The following is a 23,021-nucleotide window of genomic DNA, read 5'->3' on the forward strand; positions in this document are numbered from 1 at the left end:
TTTCAACTTCAGCTTTTAGCTGGAAGATGCAGGTCCTGAAATGATGTTCACATGATGTAAGGGCTGTGACAGACACTGTTGGTGGTGTAAGCACTGACAAATCTGCCATCTCATGCAAAATACAGCGTCAGAGTTACAACCATACATCTGCATCAGGTATGTCTGGTTTAACATGACCATACAGCTACAGAGTAGACTGATACAGAGATGATTGTGAGAGCTTTTTGCAACAGTTACCAAATCAAACGTTCAAATGTTTTAGATTTTATATCGGCTCCTTTAAGGAATTCTGCTGGCCATCCCCATATAGGAAGAACCCCAAGCGCTCTCTCTGTTCTTGTCTACAAATGTTGTATTGTCTGTTTGTCTGTGTAAAGCCAAAGGCAATTTTCCACATTGTGGACAAATACAATTCTAATCTAATCTAATCTAATCTAATCTAAACTAAAGCTCCACTCAGTCCACACATCAAGCAGGTGGTAATGAAGATGTAATGGTAAATGACAACAGAACAGATGTTACGTAATCAATTATTACAGTTCATTTTGTAAATGTCCTGAACCCCCTGTGATTAAATATTTCTACCTCCTGCGGTCGGGACGCTGACAGAGGTGAGTCACAAAAGCAGCTGAGGTCAGTTCACTCCGGATTTGACTCAGCTGAGTAAGAGACGGACATCAGCACACACACCCCCGACTCTCTTCTCTCCTTGTATAATTAGAAGAAGATATTTAAATTGTTGCTTTTTTCTCCCGCAGAGAGATAAGAATGTTGAAAGGATGTCCAAAATGAAAACGTAAAACAGAAAAAAGAAGTAGAACAAATGAGAAGAAAAGTAGTTCATTTGTTAATTATTACACATTTTGTGTAGGAACATTTCTAGGCTTATCACAAAGTGTAGAAAACAAACCATATTGAGGATTTCACAATGCAAGTACTTCATACCAGAGCTGCAAAACAAGTTTCAACATCTCTCCTCTAATTGGGCTTAATGAGTAAGACAGGAAATGTGAAGCTTAACTTGTCACTTAAAATCAGTCAGCTTCCTTCAGGATGATTGGTGGGTCACATGCTGACATTTCAGCTTTCAGAGTAAACAACACAAAAGCGAGAGTTCTGCATCTGAAGCACTCCCCGATTAAAGCCCCTTTTTAAAAAAAGACAAATTAAAGAATAAAACAACACACGTAGTCATTTGACTAGGAATAGTTTATTAAAGGTGAGAAAACAAAAAAAAGCCACAATCCTTTTCTTTTAATTGCTTAAAAGTATGTACATTATAAATAATTCCACTACATTACCACCATTTGTGTTTCCTAGTCTGGAGTCCTACATGTTTGAGATGTTACTGTCTGCAGGGCCGGGCAGAGAGCGGAGGACAGAGGGGAGCAGATCAGGATGTCCAGTAAAACACAGAGAGGGACACATCTGTTTTATTAGCCTGTCTGCACTCGATACAACAGCTGGGTGTTTGTTTGACTACAAGTAAGTGCACCACGACTTGTTATTGTTGAGGGGGATGACCAGGAAGTAGCAGGTGGATGTTTTTTAGACCTAAAACTGTTGGACTAAGCTTCGTCTGTGTGCTAAGAACCATTTCATCAACCGCAGTGCTCGGAAGAGAGAGAGCGTGGGATTGCTGAAGCCACATGGTGACAGTAGGATTCTTCTTCGTCTTCCTAATGTGAAAGTTCATCATCTCTCTTGTGCTCTTCAGTCCGGGCTGTTACAGGAGACTCCTCGGTCTTTTTCTTCCCCTTTCTGTCCCCCAAAAGCTGTGCAGTCTCACAGTTTCAGAGGAGGGCCCTCTAGCCTGGACACCAGGGTTTGTGTTATGCTCTTCCGTGAGGTACAGTATTCAGTCTCAGTCCCTGCCTTGTATGTCAATGCTAACTGCCCTGTTGGGGTTCCTCCTGCTGCTGCTGCAGCTGCTGATGAGAAATGGTCGGGTTGAGGTGAGAAGCGGACGACCACGAGGTCAAAACAGTCCCCGGGGGTAGACTCTGTGTGCCCGCGCTACACAACGACGTCGCCAACACCACTACGCTCTCCTCCTCCGCCACCTCCTCTACAGTTATCACCGCTCCCCCCACGCTGACCCCAGCGGCCTTTCTGGAGCAGTCCACGCAGATGTAGTCCTCCGTCTCGGCCATTTCGCAGGACACGCCCACGCACACCTGATGGAACCACTCGTCGCAGCCGCCGTCGCACTGCACCCAGTCAACCTGGAAAACACAAGGCGGCAGACATGTGAGTGACATCGAAAGATACAACAACTCGGGGACATTAAGACAAGTATTGAAAGAAATGTGGCAGCCAAGCTAAACACAAAATGTAGTGTGTAATTTTTAACTGATGTAAAAGCTGCGGGTCAGTCATTGTTTGATTGGTAGAATGTGACAACAGGCCAAAAGGTTTCAAAACAAAGATGGACCTTAGATACGTTTCACATGACTGTATGCTCATTTACTGTAAGGTTAAAAAGAATCAGGCCACGTGAACAATCAACATCCTTATAGTCCTCTGCTACTCCATGTGCATCCTCTCTTCTGATTGGTTTAGATTAGACAGAGCAGATAAGTGACTGCCTTAGAAATGTAGCTGATTTAGAAACACATGTTCACTAAGAAACACGTTTCTCTAAGCCGTTTGATGAGTTCTGCCATCAGCACACTGGTTACTCTGATTTAACTCATTGTATTATTGAGATATCTTCAATCTAATGTTATTTAATCCCAGTTGAAGATTACAAAATAGCTACTATTTTTGTCGATATTTTTTACTATAACGGCTAAAATGAACTATTTTTAGATAACTTTTGTCATTTAATTTTATTTATTGCATTTTTTTCAGTATTTCTTTGTTCACCACAAGTTAACAAATGATATATAATGATATATATATAATCCAAAACCAACAAAGAGAAGAAAAAATAAATAAAAATACAATAACAACAAACAGTACAAAGAAAAAAGAAGATAAAAATAAGCAAACAAGGTAAATAAACAAAAATAAATACATATTTTTAGTAGAGGTGTGAAAAAATATTGATACAGCAATGTATCGCGATACTTTGACCTCCAATATGGTATTAATATTTTAACTCTTAATATCCATATTTTTGTAATAATAAAAATCCAAATTTTAGCCGAGTTGGAACTAAAATACGACTTCAGTATTTCAAAAACAATCAAGTGGAAAAGTTGTTTTCAATCAAATAGTTTTGACTTAATTTGTCCTTTCAATTTTGAGTAATATTGTGTGATTTACATAAACACCATCTCTATTTTGTTCTTAGTTTACTGTGTAGAATATCACAATGTATCACAATATTGTGATATCGTGAGATCGTGATATCGTGATACTATCCTATCGTGACTAGGGGTGCAACGGATCAAAAAACTCACAGTCCTGATCGGATCACGGTTTTGAGTCACGGATCGGATAATTTTTTCGGATCAGCACAAAAAAAAAAAGAAAAAAAAAAAGACAAATTTAACTTTGTCCTCCATTTATTTTGTAAAACACTTGTAAACTTTTGCTCATTAAATAAAAACAACCATCAACTCAAAATTTACTGTGGGCCCAGTCATGCCTCATTCACATTTCATGGCATGGGACATGAAGGAGCAGAGGAACTTCAAAAGTTTCACTGCATTCTTGTTTTAATTGCTGATTTTCACCGTCCACTTTTCTTTGAGATGCAAACTTGGAACACACCGTTTTCGTGCATTCTAGGGTCCTACAGCTGGCAAAGTGCCAACATGTGAACTGCTCCATAAATGAACGTTAAAGTTAAAAATTGCACTCGCAGCATTGGACTCTAAGTGACCCAGTAACAGCCTGTCTGTGTATTGTTGACATGGAGACAAGTCCCTGTAAACACGCGGTGACCCGACCAAAACACAGAGCGAAGGAATAACAGTTGCGCGTATTGACGGCCTCTTGTCTAGTGGGTGCGCGACGGAATTTCATAACGTGGCTCAAGCACATTCAGGATTCACTGTATTTCACAGGGAAACCAAAATGCTTCCATACATGTGACAGAACAGATGCAGGAGGGTTATCATGTTCCTCTGCTCCGTCAATTGCCATGACTACTGCTGCGCTGCACGAGTGAGTGTTGATTCTACATGCGGTCATCACGGGGAACACGCGCAACTTTTTTCATCAACCGATCCGTGGACCACGTCCGTGCCGAACCGTGGAGAGCTATCCGTACGGATCACGGATCAACGATGATCCGTTGCACCACTAATCGTCACCCAAGTATCGTGATGCATATCGTATCGTGAGGTTTTTGTTAATACTCACCACTAATTTTTAGATAACTTAAAAAAAACATTCTGGATGGCATCTCGTGACCCCCCGATTTGTGTCTCATGACCCTTTGGGAACCTTTGCTATAGAGGAAGTACCTTTTGCATCCTTTCAAAATAAATGCATATATTTTAATAAAAGCAGGATTTAAGTTGCCTAAGCCTATGGCAGCGAGAAACTTAAAATAAAAGCACCATAAATGAGTTTCATGAGGCTTTATCTACTCGTCTCTAAAGTTTGAACATCAACTACACAATTAAAACAAATTTGAAAACATCATATTACAACTTCTATTGTGAGTCGAGTCTATCATTACATCATCATTTTAACTGTGAGCCCCACAGTGTATATTTCTCTCTATTTCAGGTGATCCTCCTTGCTGCGCATAGACACTTTATATTTTAGATTTATTTATTACACTGCGACACTTTACTTCTTATATGGTTTTATTGGAATGTCCTGTCGGTATTGAATGATTAAATGTGTGTATTGTTTTTGTCCTTGAGTGAGTGAGTGCATCATCAGAATTGAGTGTAAACATTAATTTCGTTGTAGCTACAATGACAATAAAGGCTTCTGATTCTGATTCTTTAAAAAAAAAAGTCTGCAAGGAGCTTTGAGTTTTCCCAAAATGCAATGGGCTAGAGGTAAAGTTAATTACATTATAACACATTATAGTGCATTATCTAAGAAAAATGTGTCATGTGGTGACATTGATCAATATTGTGATAACAATATTACTGTAAGTGTAACATCTAATCAAACATTAAAGAGTGTATATTAGCCTCAGGTTGGAAGTCAACCTGCAGTTCTCCATGTTTTTAACAATCCCTGGGTTTGAAATATGTTCGACGTGAATCTAAAAGAAAGTAAAAACCTCTTTTTGTTCACTGCTGCATTAGCCCCAGTTCAGTTAGGGGTAACTGACAGCTAGCTTGAGCTTCATCTGGCTGTTTTAAAAGCATGGCCGTTATTTCTAGACCTCCATCCATCACGCAAAATGTACACATGCTGAGGGAGAAAGTATTGCTTTTTCGCAGTGAATAAGTTTCGTATTTCTTGTCACAAATTCTAACTTCGCAAAGTGTTTATTGTAAATTGCGCATATCAGGTTAACAAGGAATTTGGGATTACTTGTGCAACCCTAGAGTGCTTGAAAGCGGACCAGAACAGATCAGAATCAGGTCCTGGATTTCAGTTTTACTGGATGTAAAGTGAGTGGTAGTGAGTGAAAACCTTACAACTGTTAATCACCCAAACGACATGTCTACACAGTGAAGTTCAGCACGACTCCTTCACATCTTCATCATCACTCCTCCTCCCAAAGATTTGCAGGCCTACCAGTCCCACTTCTCTGATTGGCTCCCTTGTGACCGCACAGGGGAAGAAGACTAGCCACTGGTTAACCGAGGGGACTGTCTGCCGTGCCGTCACTTGAGAGGACCACATCAGTGCGGCCTGTTAATACGTGATGTGTAACTCTCTTTAAGGTGTTCCAGTCTGTTATCAGCTGTTGATATTCAATAAAGTTCCATGATGTTCATTTTGAAAAGTGTTCGTTATTAACTCGGATTATAACAACACAACATGTGTCACTGACACGGAAACAGCGGGCTGGAAGGAGGTCAGAGAACTTTCTGACTCACTTTGAGAGCCAGAATGTACCGCTTCTCTCCGGGTGTCAGAGAGGAGGGCTGTCTGGTTGATGGAGCGCTAGTATCATTACACCGTGCAAGAACACCTACATCTACAGTGTTAGAGCACACTGACAGGGAAACCACAGATAGCCATGAAACTATCAACTGAACCAGCACAAAAACCACATCAGGTGTTAGGATTCGGGAAGCGAGGAGGATTTAATGGACTTCATAGACAAATGTAGAATGAGCTGCCTTTTTCTCAGCAGACATAGACAGACTCTTTCTTTGAAGCTTTACATTGATACATTTTATCTCCTACATATGACGTGTTTCAACTTTGCTACAATTTTAAATATCATTTCTAAATCACTCAGTTCAAAAAATCTAAATACATATAATCTTTATTATCTTTTCTAATTCACAGGAGCTGAAACATTTATTGACTAGACAACACATTTAGTGAACTACAGCAGAATTTCATACATTCCATAATTTCTAATGAAAAATGTGGGTTTTTAGCTTCTTTAATAAAATGTCTTTTTTTCTCCTCCTTTTCTATAAAAGTGTCAATAAATTAGTTTTTTTATTAACCATTGGTTGCACAAAATTAAAATTTTAAGGAGAGGACCATTGGAGTTTTTTTAAAAAGAACTTTCCTGAGATATTTAAAAAATAAACAACTAATTTAGAAAGCTATAAACACATTGATTCAATTTTTAATAATAATTTCTTGCAGCAGCTGTGATTTCGATTAATGGGGTTTAGATTTTATTATTTTTTCTTCTTTTTCTTTTTCTATTCTCTTATTTTTATTGGTTGTTTTGAGTTTTGAGCATTATTCAATTATTTTCATGATTTATTTTATGGCTTTTTCACCTTTAATGACAGGACAGTTGAAGAGAGACAGGAAATGTGGGGAGTAGAGAGCAGGGGAAGACATGCAGGAAATGGTCAACCGGCCAGGAGTTGAACCTGCGACCTCTGTGACGAGGGCTATAGCCTCTATATGTGGGGCGCTTAGACCGCTTACTCTCCTCTATCCCTCTTTCCAGACCCAACTCGGTCGAGGCAGATGGCTGTCTAACATGAGTCTGGTTCTGCCTGAGGTTTCTGCCTGTTAAAAGGAAGTTTTTCCTCACCACTGTAACTAGCTAAATACTGCGATGTGCAATGCTCATGATGGATTAAGGTGGGGTCAGACTGAGTCTTACCCTGTCTTGAAGTTGGGTCTCTGTTCATAATTTAACATAGAGTGGTCTAGACCTCCTATGTTTGTAAAAGTGTCTTGAGATAACGTTTGTTGTGATTTGGCGCTATACAAATAAAGATTGATTGATTGATTGATTGACCAGGGCCCCCCCTTTTCATATAATTTGAATGCAAAAATATTCAAACAAACAAACAGTGGTCGGCAAAGATTAATTTGTAACCATAGCAATAAAGTTGTATAAAAAATAATTGTAAAAGTTAATAGATTATGCAGAAGGTAGTATTCCCAGAATCTCTGCTTCAAATGAGTTTTGAAAAATGTCAAAGATGCAGAGCTGTGAGTTTTAAAAAGGTCCACAGTCACATTGTCGCCTCTGACCTCTGTTACACGTTAACCTGCAGCAGCAATGAAGTGTTTGTCAATCATCTATGATTCACTGCTTTCGTGCCTTTTTAACCGGAACACAAATCCTGACAACATGTCAGTGGTGACTCTCACATGTATATACATGGAAAGACATATTTCTTCATCATATACAACACTCAGTGACTCTAATATCCCAAAGAAAGAAAGGACTGCGCTCACCTTGTCTTTACAGGGTCTCTGGCAGTTCTTGGCTGCACACACAGCGTTCTCATCGTTGGAGTCCTCAGCCCCGGACCAGTCATACTTGGAAGGAATGTCCAGGATCTTCTTCTCCTTCCTCTTCTCCAAACTCTCTCTGATGGCCTCTGCCTTGGCCGCTGCCTTCTCCTTCCTCTTCCTCTCTTTCTCCTCCTTTGCTAACCGTTTAGCCAGTTGTTTCATCTCCCGGTTTTTGTCCATGTTGAGTTTGAGCTTCTTCTTCTTGGGTTTGCCGCCAAGACCCAGTTCTAGACCCACCCGTTTCAGGTCCTTAACCTTGGCTGGTCGCATGTCACCCATTACAGAGGCCCCGCCTGCGGCTGCGGCAGCTGCCATCAGCATGTGATGGTGCTCTGCTCTTTCCAGCTTCCTTTTCCTCTTTTTCTCTGAGTCTTTCAGCTTGAGCTTCAGGGGCTTCTCCATCAGAGAATCATCGGGCTGTAGATGAAGATGAAACGAGCATGAGGACTTTCATTTTGTTAATTTGACCTTCAATTCATAACAATTGATTCCAACTCAAACACAGCGATAAGCCCTATTTGTCATTGAGATCCTGCTGCGCTGCGAGTGTGCATAATGGATGACTTCCCTACCTCCATGACCTGCAGGAATCTCTCCTCAGAGGGAGGGTGCGTAGCCTGCAGGATCCTCCAGATGTGCTGGGTCTCATCCAGAGATACCTCCAGCAGGTCTCCCAGCATCATCAGGTCCTCCAGCTGGGCCTTAGCCTGTGAGGAAAGCTCAAGCACAGGTGGCTCCAGGCTGCGGGGTATGAGAGGGGTCTTCCTGGGCTGCTTCCTGGGAGTGCCTAGATCTGAAATGTAAATAATGTGAGTGTGAGTTGATGAAGGGGACTGTTTTGAAGGAAGTTTGGTACAGAAACAAATGAATGTATGTCCTTGAATCATATATACACAAAACAGCAGGGGGTTGTGGGTAGGCAGTCTCAAAGCAACAGTGGCAGTAAGTAAATAAGTCTCACTTTGCACACAGGACTTGGATGCTGAGGAGTAGGCGTGTTCAGCGCAGAAGGAGGGCGTGGCGGTCGGCCACATGTGACTGACCACCTCCTCAGACTTGACGGGGATCTCTTCATCACAGAACAGGTACGGCTTGACCTCACCTGGATCCTGCAAGAAACGACAGACACACACAAAGGGAAGAATAAAAATCCTGTTTGCTTAAGCTGCTCAAACACCAACTTCACTCTGCATCGCTGCCGGGCTTACCTTCATATCATAACCATAAGTCTCCCTGATGTCTTCGTCTGAGTCCGTCTCTTCGTCATCGTAGTCCACTGACTGGCGGGGGGACGTGGCTCTGCTGAAACCAGACTGCTGGAAAGTCTGTATGTGTCCCTGGGAAGAGAGAGTGAAAAGAACACATGCAAATTTAATGCATCTGATGTCCCTGTGTTTATAAAACTTAAAAAATAATACCGTCTCTCGTTCCCAGAAATAAACCCATCAAAGCAGTTTCTGGATTTCTAGATAGTCAGTGTCATCGTCAAGTCTTTGTTCTTACACAATACTGCCCTCTTCTGGTATTTTCCATGTTTACATCAAAGGCCCAATCAAAACCAAAGCAACCCAAATCAGCACATTACAACATAATTCTTGGAATCTTGCTGGTATTGTGCTGTATTAGAACAATGTTAGATCATTCTTAAGTACCTGCAGGTCAGGGTTGGCAGCAGCTTTTTGCAGCTCAGCGTTGATAATCTTCTCAGTTTTCTCCCTCGCAGCCTGCTCCACCATGCGCTGGCTCAGCACAGACAGCTTGGCCAGAGCTGAGGACAGCTCCTCTGTGGCCAGAGCCTGCCGTGCTCGGTCCTGTTAAGACAGTTAACAGTAAGAGATCAAAGGTGTGCTTTGTGAATGAAGTTTTAAAGCTGGTTGTAACTTGAGAAGCTTTGTCGATTGAGGTCATTTCTAACACAGGACTTCAACCAGATCCGTGTCCGGTCCGTCACGGATCCTCGTCCGTCAACACCCGCTGGTTGCATTTTCAGACGGAGCATGGAGCAGGACCGAGGACACCTGGAGTCATGTGACCGAGGTTTTCCAGCGGCAATCACTGAATCAAGGATTTTCCTCTTCCTCTCCTCATCCATGTTGTCTTTATCAGCCTCTGAAAACCTCTGACTTGATGACTCCAGGCCTGCCTATGCTCAAAATGACATTTTGTTGTCATAGTTAAGTTAAAAACGATCTAACGATAACACAGAGTGTTTTATTCTGAAAATTAACCGGATGTTTTAATTTTGTTTCGGTGCCTGACTTCCTGTCCCGCTCCTGCAAAAATAGAAGTCTTGCATATCTGATCCGTTGCGTTCCGACCTGCCGGATCAGAGACGCAGCAGGAACGCAATAGAGCAGAGCCAGTGGGAGTTAACAGATTGTCTAGAATAGAAACCTATCAGATCTGGTGCCGTGACGGATCAGAGACGGACTGGACACGGATCTGGTGGAATTTGGCCTTAAGCTTACCTGCCAGCTCATCGCCCGCTCAGTCAGACACTGCAGGGCTTCTCCTTCAGGAAGTCGCACCGGCAGCTTCTGCAGCGACACCAACAGCGACAGGATGGTTTCTAACCTCGGCCTCCTCGACCGCTGACACAGCGGACACAGGAATTTAGAGTCTTTGCTGTTGCTCTGCCAACCCACACCTAGCTTCTTCTGAGATCCGGTCTTAGGTAGCGGCACGCACGCTCCGTGGAACCAATCCTTGCAGAGCTCGCACTGCAGCATGAAGCCGCTGGCGGTCTTTCGGCACAGGCAGAACTTGACCTCCTCGATGCGGTCGGCCATGGCCATCTTGGCAAGGTTGGCAGCGCGGAGCGAGTGGATGGACTCCACTTCTTTCTGCTCTTTGGCTTTGAAGGCTGCTACGACAGTGGAAGGGTCTCGCACCTCTTCCAGGCTGTCCTCCAGGTCGCTTAAAGTGTCCGGGTCGAAGCCTCCTCTCTCTTTCTCCATGAGTTCCTTGACGCGTTTCCTCTTGCTCTTACTGTTGCCGTAAACCCCGATGTCTATGCGAGGGCTGAGGACCTAAGATAAGAGATGCACAAGATACCTTTTATCATGCATCTCCTAGTGCAAGTTATATGTGCCCAAACACAGAACAATATTCAAAGTCTCAGCTAGAACATCAAGTTTTAATAAGAGAAACTTCACTCTCTGTCACGACAGCTCACCTGCAGCAGTGTGTACGTGGAGTTCTTCTTGAGGAAGGTGCGAGCCGTTCTCTCCCTCCAGGCTCGAGCTGCAGCCACCTGAGACTCCACCTGGGCCAGGGGATCAAGCCGAACGGGGATGGAGCGACCTCTGGCCAAAAGACTCTCAAGCTGCTCCAGGTAAGCATAGCTGCTGCCGCTCTGTGTGAGGGTTAAGACGTTTAATGCATTTGATTCAAACCATTATATGATGTTGAGTAATTAGAGCATCTAAATGTTGAACTGTGATTAAATACGGTACCTGGATTGCTTCCACCTTTGATGTCCACTCCTTGGCCTTCTGTAGAGCCTCTTGCAGTGCCAGGATATTAGGGAGGTACGCAGGAATGTTCCTCGCTTCCAAGACAATGCTCTCCAAGGTCACCATGCTGTGTCTAGGCCTGAGTGAACGAGAGAAGAGAAAAGCGTGGGATGATCAACTGGTTTCTTTTTTACACATAAAAGTCTTGTTAGTTGGAGTTTCCCTGGATGTAACCTTACCTGGCCTGCAGGCATGCGCGGGCCTTATCCTCCCATCTCTCTGATACTGTTAAAATCTCCTGCAGCTCAGCCATGGCCTTCTCCACAGCATGGTGAGGAGCAAGGCCCACCCCGGAGTCGATGAGCCTCTTCATCAGCTCCAGGGTGACGCGGTGAGGCTCAGCTAGCGTGACACGCACCTGGGGTGTGACGAGGAAAGAGTTAAATGAGGCCAGAGTTACGATCGCACTGTTAAACTACAGAACTAGTCTGTTTCGTGAACTCACCTCATCGAGCCAGCGTGCCTGCTGGAGCTCCTGCTTCAGCCGGGGCAGCTCTGGAAGCTCTACGTCCAGGCCGCTGCCGAGGTCCAAGAGGGCCTGCAGTTTGGAAGAGTCAGGCATCTCGTCCGACAGCGCCACCTGGGCTCGCTCGTGGAAGTCCTCAACATTCTCCAGTAACTCCTGAGTGAGAGAAGAAGAAGAGGAAGTCAGGCAACAGGGAACAGAAGGAAGAGCTAAGAAAAGAAACACAAAGAGAAGCGAGTATGAGGAAGTTTTTTGTTGAATTGTTGTATGTGGAGAGAGCTCACTTTGACTTGTCGGGCCTGGCTGATGATGCAGGGCAGCCTGTAGAGCTGATCCACAAACGCCTTGAGTTCATCCACTGTCAGTTTGGTTCTGTTGCGACTGCTCTCAGAACGCAGACGGCTGCTGCAGTACACATGAAACAGAGAACTGGGTTAGTCCATACTCTGACACGAGCAGATACATTGTTGATGTGTTAATGGTCTTAATGTGGTTAAGTGATGGACAATCGAATAGGCTCAGCGGGTTAATAAGAATGAATAGGATGTTGCAATAAAATGAAAAGGGCACTGTACACAATGAGAGTGTTTCATATGGATGAAATAACATACTTTTGATTTAGGCTAGCATGTCTTCTCTCTCTATATATAAAGAATATAAATATATATAGAAACATTTCTCTTTTTCATCCAACATGGTCAATAAGTTTACTGTTTGTGAGCACATGGTTAGACATTTCTCCTTACAAAAAAGTTTGGATAATCGTACAAAAAATAGATATTCATCTTTGTTTTATAATATATATATGTTATATATGTATTTAATTTATATACAAATGTTTATTTTATTTTATTCTATTTATTTCTTTATTATGATTTTTTATTTTAAAAAAAATATTGTCTTTCTTTGTATGGATGGTGAGTGGTGTAGAGAATGTGTTAAGTGGTGAAAAAACAAAATAAACAGTTAAAAAAAATAATTTTCCTTTTTTCTTCTTTTTCTTTTTCCCCTCTTTCTTAGCTGTTTATCACAGCCAGATTGAGCAATTCCTGCTGTTTTGCTTTCTGTTTAGTTCCTCCTGTGTACATATACTGTTGTGTATAAGCTGTTTCTGAATTGTTGGTAATATATTATTTCTTGGACATATAAATTACTGTTATTAATGTGTTATATTGTTTTTTTTGGGCTACATTTCTTAAATATATCTTTAAAATTTCCCCTATTTGTATTTCCTTTGAGTTCTTCTTCTCCTCTGAGCTGCCGTAGACGTCCTCCTGCTGTGGACGATCTGGACTCCAGCTGATACGGACGTGCTGGACTACAGTGGCAACAGCTTCTACGACTCGTCTCATCACTATCACCTCTCTCTCTTACTCCCCTCTATCTGTCTTTCCAGACCCAACTCAGTCGAGGCATGATGGCTGTCTAACATGAGTCTGGTTCTGCCTGAGGTTTCTGCCTGTTAAAAGGAAGTTTTTCCTCACCACTGTAACTAGCTAAATACTGCGATGTGCAATGCTCATGATGGATTAAGGTGGGGTCAGACTGAGTCTTACCCTGTCTTGGTGTTGGGTCTCTGTTCATAATTTGACATAGAGTGGTCTAGACCTCCTATGTTTGTAAAAGCGTCTTGAGATACCGTTTGTTGTGATTTGGCGCTATACAAATAAAGATTGATTGATTGATTGATTGATTCTTAAAATTGGTAATAAATGTCTGCCTTCTAAAAATCTGTCTGTTTCATATCATCTCTGACTGAAACATATTAATACATAAATATAAATCAAAAAAATATTTTTTTAAGACTTTCAAATGCCCAAATCTCCAAAAATCATCAGGCAGTGGCCAGAACAGGAGATGCTGACTTTCAGACACATATCAACGCACATACAGATTTCCTTGTGAAAATGTACAAATGATTAAAGGAATTCTGTTCAGACTGAAATTGTGGGCGTGGGACACTGTCAAGTTTGGAGGTTTTCTTGTCAATCTGCCAGAAACTTGGAACATTTGCACCACCTAAGCCAGCGTATACTCTCAGATCTTGCTCTCGCATCACGCGGCGGCAAATATCAAGCGTCGGGTAACGTGTGGGGGCGGCTCGCGTATGTGGGGGTGGTTGCGTAGGCGGCGGCTGCAGGTGTGCGAGGGCCCGTTCATCGCCGCTTGCGGCTTTAATTCATATTTATTTCTTATTTAAATGTTTTATTTTTTCTTGTTTTTTTAAGCACTGTCACTTTTTTTTTTTAGAAACCTGCAATATAAATAAAGAGTATTATTATTATAGTTAGTGTTAATTTATTTAATAGCCACATTCAACATGTCGGTCTATGAGGGTATGTAAGAGAGAGGAAGCCTCAATATATGTTGTTTATTAGCATTAAAACTCTAAGAGGGGCTAAAGTAGAATTTCTGTTATAATATTATGTTTATTATTATTTGATAGAGTGAAGGGTTATTCACGTCCACTGACCTGTGCCTCTGCTTGCGACTCAGCAGCAGCTGAGCCACTGAGCTGCACGTCTCCGCCTCCTTCACCATCTCCCTCAGTCGACGGAACAACGCCTTCTCTGGATACTTCCTGTCCTCTGCATCCTCCAGCAAAACCTTCAGCTCGATAAGATCTAAGAAGAACACAATACAATCACACGAGGCACAAAGAGGTACTACAACAAAAAAACAATCAAAGTGAATCAAACGTGAAGTAGTTTTAAAGTGTTGAAACCTTTTTTGTTTTTCTGGTCTGCAGCCAAGGCCTCTGTGACCCTCTTTGACCATGTGTCATATGACTGAGCCCGTGTCTTCACCCCGTACAGCATGGAGGGAAATTCCTCCAGATCATAGCGATACCTGGAATACACAATACAGATGTTAACTTGTGAAGACGGTATGTGTAGTTGTGTTTATTTATGTTCAGGTAATGGTTAGAGATCTCTCACCGGAGACACATGTTGCCGTGTGGACAGTCACAGAGATCTTTACAATGATGGAGACACACCAGCCGATCGGGGCTGCAGGAGCAGGTCAGGGCGGACAGGAAACAGGTGGTTTTACATTTGTAACACTGCCGCTCGTCGTCAGGTAAAAGCTCAAAAACCTCCTGCTCTGAGGACAGCACCCCCTGTGGATAGAGAAGAAGAAGAAGTTGGGATGCTTTCTCTGTTGGATCTTAAAAACAGAAGCTAGCTCGCCCTTTGGTAAGGACTCAAACATTTACCAGTTCTTGGATAGCCTGTCTGAGTTTCGTCTCCTCCTCCACCATGTCTCCCATTTCCTTGAAGACGGCAGCAGCCAGTTCCACGTCCAGACTTTCTGGATCAGCGGCCATCTTGCACAATAGCTCCTCGTGGGAGAAAACACAATAGCGATGTAGGCGTCTGTAATGGGCCACACACTGACGCCCCATGGGTAACTGAAAATATGCACAGAAAAGGATGAGCATGCATGTGAAACAGGAACATTTTTTCATGATCCAGAAGAAGAATTTGCTCTTCCTCACCCAGTCAGCTGTGCAGAAATTAACAGCTTCAGCGAAGTTGTAGCCCTGGTTAAACCCACTGTGGTAGGCTCTTGGAAAGGTCACCACAAACTCCCCTGCACACTGGTTGGTCCTGTACACCTGAGGGAGGAAATATGAACATATATGTGAGTAATAACCAATTACTTCCCCGCTATCTCATCACATCTAGTATCAACCCCACAAAACATCTGCGCTCAGATTACGTACGGGGACGCCGTGCTCCATTAGGATGTTGGGATTCATGATGGTGACAAGTTGATGGAGGAGGTCGGGCTGGGAGTCAAACAGCTCGGGGGCCAATTTTTTCATTACAGCTTCCAGCTGCTCTGCTGCAGAGGCTGGCACGCCGTACCAAGTCTTCGGTTCACCCCTTGAGAACAGAAGGATTATTATAAAATATGAAGAATAACTTGACTTATTTTGTCAACTGTCTGCGCTGTGTTTTAATTTCATTAGTGACAAAATGGAAATAAAGTCTTGTGCATTATTCTCACCAGTGCAGGAAGTTGATTGAGTAGCTCCAGTGATCCTCGATGTGCCAGCAGAATGAGGAGAAGCACATGCCCACGTAGAGCCAGGGCACCTTCATACCAGAGATGTCCACATTGATGTGGGTGAGCACTGACTGTTCCAACACCGGCATGTTATTCAGGTTCCAGCCTGAGTTTGCATACTCCTATTAGAGGAAAAGCCGAGTGTCATTAATCAATCAATCTTTATTTGTATAACGCCAAATCACAACAAATGTTATCTCAAGACTCTTTACAAGCAGAGCAGGTCTAGATAATCTAACTCTATGTTATATCATTAACAAAGACCCAACATCAAGACAGGATAAGATCCAGTCCCATGTTACAGACAGTCTGATCTCATCTTAATCCACCATGAGCAGAGCACTTTGTAGCTAGTTACAGCATCAAGGACAAACTTCCTTTTAAAAGGCAGAAAACTCGAGCAGAACCAGACTCAGGTTAGACAGCCATCTGCCTAGACCGAGTTGGGGTTGGAAAGAGGGATAGAGGGAGATCAGGAGAGATGATAGTGGTATTACTTCACTCTATGGACGATGTCATGTTTTTATTGATATAACAGCTTGTGGGTTATGACAAAATGTTTTAAAGGGGTGTCTTAGATTAGAATCTAACTCAGTCAGTGTCTCTGTGACACAGTGGATTCCGCATCGAAAGTAAAATAGTAGGGATGCACGGAAAATTCGGCCACCAAATATTTACGGCCGAAAAGGGCCAAAAAATGCATTTTCGTTTTTTGCCCGAAAGGCTTTTATCACCGAAACAACACGGCCGAAACAGAATGTTGTGATGACGCAAGCAAAAACCGCGGCCAGTGCACACTTGTCTGGATAAGGGCGAACATGTCTGCATCCGTTCTTCCTTTAATTGCAGCACTAAAGCGTCTTCTAAGCAAAGAGGTTGAGACGGACCACGGAGTGAAAACAATGAAAAGTACACTCTTAGAGTCTGTCAGCACACGTTTCACTGAGATCTATTCAGACCCTCTGCACTTCATCTCGACTGTACTTGATCCGCGTTATAAAGGTCATTACTTGGATGTGGGAATAAAGCAGCGCACTCGAGAAATGATCCAGGCCGTGATGGATGCGGAGAACCCGCTTGGAGACGGAGAAGCGCACAGCGCAGGAGAAGGAGAACACAGCGCAGAAAAAAGGACTCGCCTCTCTGAACCAGATGAGGGGCATGCATCCTCATTGTCTGATATGTTCAATGAGATCCTTGATTTTATTGAGGTTAGTACACAGTCAGAGCCATAAATGCAATGGTAGGGGAGACCGGAGACAGTTGTAGCATTTTTGACATTTCTGTCTCTAACTTTGAGCTCTTTTAAGATGTTTACAGCAGTGTGTTCAAACTGCTATACAAACAAGCTTCAAGTGTCTGCTAATAAATGGCCTAGAAAGTGCCTGTGCAACACAAACAGAAAATGCATGGCTTCATCTCAAATCCAAGGAGTGAAATGTTACAACTGTCCCTGGTCTCCCTACTAATAATTGGCATAATAATTTATTTTGGGGTTACAGTTTTTTCGGTTTTCCGCCTTGGTTTCCTCATTTTCAGTTTCAGCCAAGAATTTTCATTTCGGTGTATCCCTATAAAATAGTGAATCTACAACTACATAATAACACAACATAAAAGCGAGCAGCAAAGGACTATTGTCCAATACCTGAAAACATAAAAGCATCTTTTTCGAACCAATGCTTCACAAAACCATGGAAACTGCCACATTCGTCTTACCTCTTCATCGCCAAGTAGCCTCCTTTTCCCGTCCCTAACAGGAAACCCACTGCCCACTTCCTTAGAGCTGATGTCGGCGCCGTACTCCACGATAACGTCCTCCTCGATGCTGCTGACCAAGCGCCAGAACTCCTTCTCCACCAGCTCTGTGGGGACCATCTGGAGACGGGAGGCAGAAATAATAAGATCTCCAAAGGGCATCGAAGCAACACTTAGAATAACCTGTGACTAATTAATCACAGCGTGCAACAGGCAGATGGTGGACGGCCATCTTTGCAAACTGTTTTAGGTCAGTGAGAGGATTTTACGTACGTGAACGGGCATGTTGAAGTAGTCTGACTTGAAGTGGTCAGCCATTTCTCCAAAGCTCTGCAGTGAGTATTCTCTCACAGCCTGCTCGAAGCCGAATGCCTCCCTGGGCTTACTGCACTCCTGTGAGAAAACCAAAATATAACAGGAGTTTATCTTACGTGTGTCACACATGAAGGGAAGATGAGGAAAGTAATAACTCCAAGGTGTTCAAGCCTTACCTCAGCAACACACTTGGGGCAGCGCCAGTCCCCCTTGGGTACATCCTGCAGCGGCGGGATCAGGCAGAAGGTGTGGTAGCTGTCATCACAGCCATCACACAGCAGCAGGCGGTCCTCCTCATCACCACGTCCACACACCAAACACAGGTAGAGGTCAATCTGAGGGATTGGTGCAACACAATGTTTAATAGATCGGCTCATACTCGGACAATAAATGTATGACAAACACAAACAAACGGCACTCACAAAGTTGACTTCCAGGGTCTCCTTCCGTGGTCTCATTTTGATGGCAAAGGCCTGGGCTTTGAGGTGACGCTGCTTCTTGTTGAAACCATCATCTAAATAAAAGGAAAAGTTCTAGTGTAAGGATTGAAAAACACACACCAACACCGCCATTTTTACTTCAGTGTCTTCTAAAAAACCCAGGGTCATACGGAAATGAGTCTTACCTGCTGGCACAATCTCCAATCCAACCATCTTGGGACTTGTACCAAAGATTTTCAGGCCTTTTGGCTCCTTATTTTCCCTCTAATAGAATGCAACAACAGAGAAACGCAGAGTAAAACCGGTGATCCTGCCAAGAGGTGATTTGTTAAGCCGCGTAAAGGGACCAGGTGTAAAGAGAGCAAGCCTGCTACAGCTGGAAATACATAGAAAGGGACGAGCGAGGGATTCCTCAAGCAAGGACGCAAGTAACTTATTAAGGATGTGCTTAAATTAAATGACACAGTTCCAGAGAATGATCATGACAAGCATGTGAAATACATGAACAGCCTATTTCACTTTTGAGATCAACATAGCAAAATGTTTTAGGTGCTTGGGCCTCACTTTTACCTCTGACTTCAGGCGCCTGGAGCGTCTCTCAGGCAGAAGTCGCATTTTCGTTTGCGTCGCATCACCGTCTGCATCTCTCTCTCGCTCCTTTTCATCCTCCTCATCTGGGTCGTCTTCCTCTGCCGTCTCCTCGCCAACGCCCTCGTCTAGATCGTCCCCGTCGTCTCCTTCATCGTACAGTCGCTGCATGCCCTGATTGGAGAGAGAGAATGCTGAGTGAACAACTTATTATTGATCTTTTTCTCCACCATTCCAGGTTTTGAGGACACATTTGAAAGTCAGGGTCAAAGAATGTTTGTTCTCTGAATGTAATATTAGTAATTAAGAGTACTGCCTGGACCTGTTGTGTATTTACAGTGTGATTGTTATCTATAAATCACTTACGGTCAGTGTGGCTCCAGACTGAAAGAGCTCATAAGGATAAAGGATCCTCTCATAGTGGGAGCGCAGCAGTGAGCCAGTGCCTTTTCCTGAGGGGAAGCCCATCCTGCTGGCCACCTTGGACCACCTCTTCTCCTTACACAGTGTCTCAAAGCCGCCTTCTGAAGCCACAACCTGAAGCAGAGAAATCACAGTCATCAATCGAGTGCCTCGTCATCAAGCAAAAAAAGAAGAGTTGATCTAAATGGACATCCTTATTTGTTTTACTCACCTTGCTTAGCTGGTACAGATCCAAAACCTTTCTCTCCACATGTGGGAATCGAATTTTGGATCCCTGCAGCTCCCAGAACTTTGCTATTTGATCCAGAAAGTTGAGCTTAACCCGGGTGAGGGCCTGGACATGCAGGACAGAGAGAAGAAAGGACGTATTATGAATGCAGGGGAGGGGAGTGATGCTTCATATTTTACACCTTAGGCAAATTCATGTTGAATTGGCTTCTGTGACACACAACCACACTTCTCTGGTTACATGGAAAACCTTCAAGCTCTTGTACTGGAGCTGTCCTGCTGCTCTGCTACAATGCAGAGTCGAGAAAATGTTCAGTGTCAAGGTAGAGGATAACACAGGTAGGAACCCGGGGAGGAGGAATGTATTATTTCCAATGCCTGACACACCTTCACTCAGAATGCATCTTCTTGGCAAACTCACCTCCAGTTCGTTCAGTCTCTGTACCCGAGGAGTGAAGCGGAAGTTGCGAACATCGCAGGCAAAGGGAGGTTGCCAGTCCTGATTGACGAGAGTACAGGGACACAAGGGAGTCTTTTAAAAATAACATCGACAATAGTTCAGTGTCTGTGTGATGGGTTAAACCGGTGTTTCTCAGTTTTAAAAAAACAGGTGCAGTGTATCTGGTGACATAAGGGGATGGGACTTGTCATAACACAGTTTGAAAAGTGCAGCTAGGACTATTTTTTATCAGCTGTTCAGAAATCCTGAAGAGAGATAATGTGTTGCTGCCTGTGTAGACCCCAGCATATAAAAGATCCAACAAATCAACACGTATTGAAATCTGTTTTTATAGATCAGAGCATAAATATGGGCGATAGAAAGCGACAGGCCTGCATGTGGACTAGGGATGTACGATATTATTGGCTCATTATTGGTATCGGCTGATATTGGCTTTAAAATGAACTATATAATATATAACAATATAATTAACCAATAAAACAATGGGCTGCTGCACACGAGTTGTGCCACATTAACCGAGACCAAGACATGTCCGAGACCAGAGTGCACCAAGACCAAGACAAGCACAAGACATTTAGGGACCGAGACTGAGTCAAGACCATATAGATCAATGAAAAATCATTATGAGATTTAACAAAATAAAACACTTCTGTTTTGGGGGGGGGTTCTCTCTTATCCCAGTAATGACAGGGACACAGTGGTGGTCTCGACTAGTCTTGATATAAATACTGAGTTCGCCCAGTCTGAGACCGGGACAATACTGAGTAAAAATGCTTTTGAGTCTGAGACCGAGACCGAGACCTTAAAAAAAGGGTCTCGAGACCAAGACCGGTCTTGAGTACTATAACACTAGTCTGTAAGCTACATGTAGCTGACTAATTTAGGCACATTTACTGTCAAAGAGTAAACCACTGTATTTAATTAAGGTTTAATTGCTGTAAAGTTGCTCTTTTCACATGTTCCCTGTGAACAGAGGTTAGGTTTACTTACTATGTGAAATGTGAATTTGGGCAAATTTGCCCTGGTTGTGGGTATTGTTATGATTGTCTCAGGGAGAGTAGGATGTATCCTTTTGTATGAATTTTGTTTGAAAGCAATTTTCATAAATAAATATGCAGTTTTAAGTATTAAATATTTTTCTTATTTTGCACAAGAAATAAATATTACATAACAAATGTGATAAGAGTATCACCATAATACTGTACACTAATTCCAATACAGAAGAGAATTGATGATCTCTGCAATTAGGTGTGCAGGAAAAAAAATATCGGTATCGGTATTGGTAAAAAAAAATAGGGCTAAATAAAGGTTTTGAATTGAATTGAATCTCTGCAATTAGGTGTGGGAAAAAATATCGGTATTTGGCTATATTAGTTGTAAAATATCGGCATATTATCCAATATTGTGTATCCCTAATGTGGAGCAATCTTCGTGATGCAAACACTGACATGTAACTTATCAAAGCAGGAAACAATAAGCAGATGAATTCATGACGTTTGTTCAAAAACTTTCCCAAGAAATAAATGAAGCTGGATTTCATCTATGTGTGTACATGTCGCATTTCTTGAGATCAGAATACAATTGAGTGTGATCTGACCTTTATTATTAGACTAATGGCAACTGGTAATGTCGCCAAGAACACGCAGGCCATAACACACCAGAGCCAGCTACGTAGGAGCATCACAAGCCAAGCAGCCTGACTTTAACTTCATGTTTATCAAAGGATGTAAAAAAAAAAAAAAAAAAAAAGATTTGTGACTTTACCTCTGGGGGTCGGATCTTGCAGATGCCCGTTTTCTCTGCGATGGGTCTAATCTTGTTGATAAATCCTAAAGGATCCGAGAAATCCTCCCAGCTCGGCTCAAAAACCGGGCATTCAGGCGGGGGGACGAACTCCGCAAACGCAGACATGTTTGGTGATGTGATGTAGAAACAGTCTTTAAAAAAAATGATCAGCTAAAATGTAGGTTTTGTTGCTCAAGAGTCCATGATTAAATCCAATAACTCTGGTCTTTGGGGGAACTTCCTCTGTGTCCACCACAATCCTTCAAGTCACTTCATTGGCATGGCATCACAAGTCCAAATCATAAAAGAAGTGATTGCATAAATACTACACAACAGGGCTGATCAATGTGTTCCCATCATCCGTAATCAGAGGGCCAGGCCAGGGCAGGCCGGGGGAGTCTTCACCACCCTACCTGGGACGGAGGGCAGGGTCAGTCTGAAACGCCATCATTCCTCCAGCCTCACAACAACAGCCAACCCAGAAACAGGCAGCTAAAATAGAAGTTTGTGATCAAAAGAAAACAAAACAACAAACTCAGGCTTCACAATGTTATTGTACGTAAGCTAACGTTGCTCCTGCTACCTCTAGGTCCCTGGATAGTGCATGATTTCTTCGCGATGATGCATTCTCTCCACAAAGTTATCCACTAAATCCTGTAGCAAGCTTGTAATGTTCATTCCCCAACGTGATCACGCATCCTCCTTAAACTCCAACCTTGACGTCAACTCCTCCGAGCATTATTTGTGCGCTAAGAATAAGCAAAGTTGGACCATAACAAGAAGGAGGCTAGCTCTAGCCAGTGTACATTGTTGGCTGATGCCATCAACAACAACCCCCATTCATTTAAACACTTCATGGAAAACTAGCATACAGCTAATTTGGGTTAGCTAATATCAGTTTAGCTAACACTGCCGTTGCGCAGCTAAACATTGACGTTCACGACATTAGCTGAGAAGTCGGCTGAGTAGAGGAGTCCACTGTGGCCGGAGTGGGTTAGTTGTAATCACAAAACAGGAGAAAAATGCCGTTAATTCGCATGCTTTGTTTTCCGGATGTCACTTTCCGCATATTAAACGTCGTCTGGAAGTATTGTATCCGCATTTGCTAACATGCTAGCCACGACTAGCAAGATTGGGTGAGCTTTCGTGGTGCCTTC

At 42.9% G+C, this 23,021-nt stretch overlaps 1 protein-coding gene and 1 long non-coding RNA gene across 4 annotated transcripts; one reads left to right on the top strand and one right to left on the bottom strand.

Annotated features, from left to right (window-relative positions):
* Positions 1 to 1,190: 1,190 nt before the first annotated feature.
* kdm5a (lysine (K)-specific demethylase 5A) lies at positions 1,191 to 23,021 on the bottom strand. 3 transcript variants are annotated; one of them, XM_034673604.1, is made up of 30 exons: positions 22,448 to 23,021; positions 21,844 to 22,356; positions 20,041 to 20,118; positions 19,603 to 19,725; positions 19,335 to 19,505; positions 18,951 to 19,142; positions 18,566 to 18,644; positions 18,363 to 18,454; positions 18,117 to 18,275; positions 17,899 to 18,018; positions 17,587 to 17,745; positions 15,811 to 15,992; positions 15,524 to 15,686; positions 15,296 to 15,415; positions 15,014 to 15,208; positions 14,736 to 14,917; positions 14,522 to 14,646; positions 14,270 to 14,420; positions 12,081 to 12,201; positions 11,776 to 11,952; positions 11,510 to 11,688; positions 11,271 to 11,409; positions 10,991 to 11,170; positions 10,284 to 10,844; positions 9,468 to 9,626; positions 9,024 to 9,152; positions 8,777 to 8,924; positions 8,388 to 8,608; positions 7,756 to 8,232; positions 1,191 to 2,225 (listed from the first exon to the last, which is right to left on the bottom strand). In XM_034673604.1, exons 2-30 carry the CDS (start codon positions 21,988 to 21,990, stop codon positions 1,890 to 1,892), a joined length of 5,265 nt encoding a protein of 1,754 aa, XP_034529495.1. In that variant the 5' UTR covers positions 21,991 to 22,356; positions 22,448 to 23,021; the 3' UTR covers positions 1,191 to 1,889. The 3 variants fall into 3 exon arrangements, with proteins under 3 accessions (XP_034529495.1, XP_034529494.1, XP_034529493.1); XM_034673603.1 differs by having other exon boundaries at positions 18,945 to 19,142; XM_034673602.1 differs by having other exon boundaries at positions 18,945 to 19,142; positions 21,844 to 23,021.
* LOC117805046 lies at positions 1,215 to 5,872 on the top strand. Its single transcript, XR_004629325.1, has 2 exons — positions 1,215 to 2,250; positions 5,596 to 5,872. It is a non-coding gene; the product is annotated as an uncharacterized LOC117805046 (long non-coding RNA).

Source organism: Notolabrus celidotus, chromosome 21 (assembly GCF_009762535.1).
Source record: "Notolabrus celidotus isolate fNotCel1 chromosome 21, fNotCel1.pri, whole genome shotgun sequence".
Lineage (NCBI taxonomy): Eukaryota > Metazoa > Chordata > Actinopteri > Labriformes > Labridae > Notolabrus > Notolabrus celidotus.

Bases quoted from the DNA above. Each gene is read 5' to 3' on its own strand.
- kdm5a (XM_034673603.1), bottom strand. From the start codon at position 21,990: ATGTCTGCGTTTGCGGAGTTCGTCCCCCCGCCTGAATGCCCGGTTTTT. The intron at 17,746-17,898 runs GTACGTAAAATC...TCCCGTCTCCAG, and splicing joins ACTTCAACATGCCCGTTCAC to ATGGTCCCCACAGAGCTGGT. The intron at 15,993-17,586 runs GTAAGACGAATG...TTCCTCTAATAG, and splicing joins GGCTACTTGGCGATGAAGAG to GAGTATGCAAACTCAGGCTG.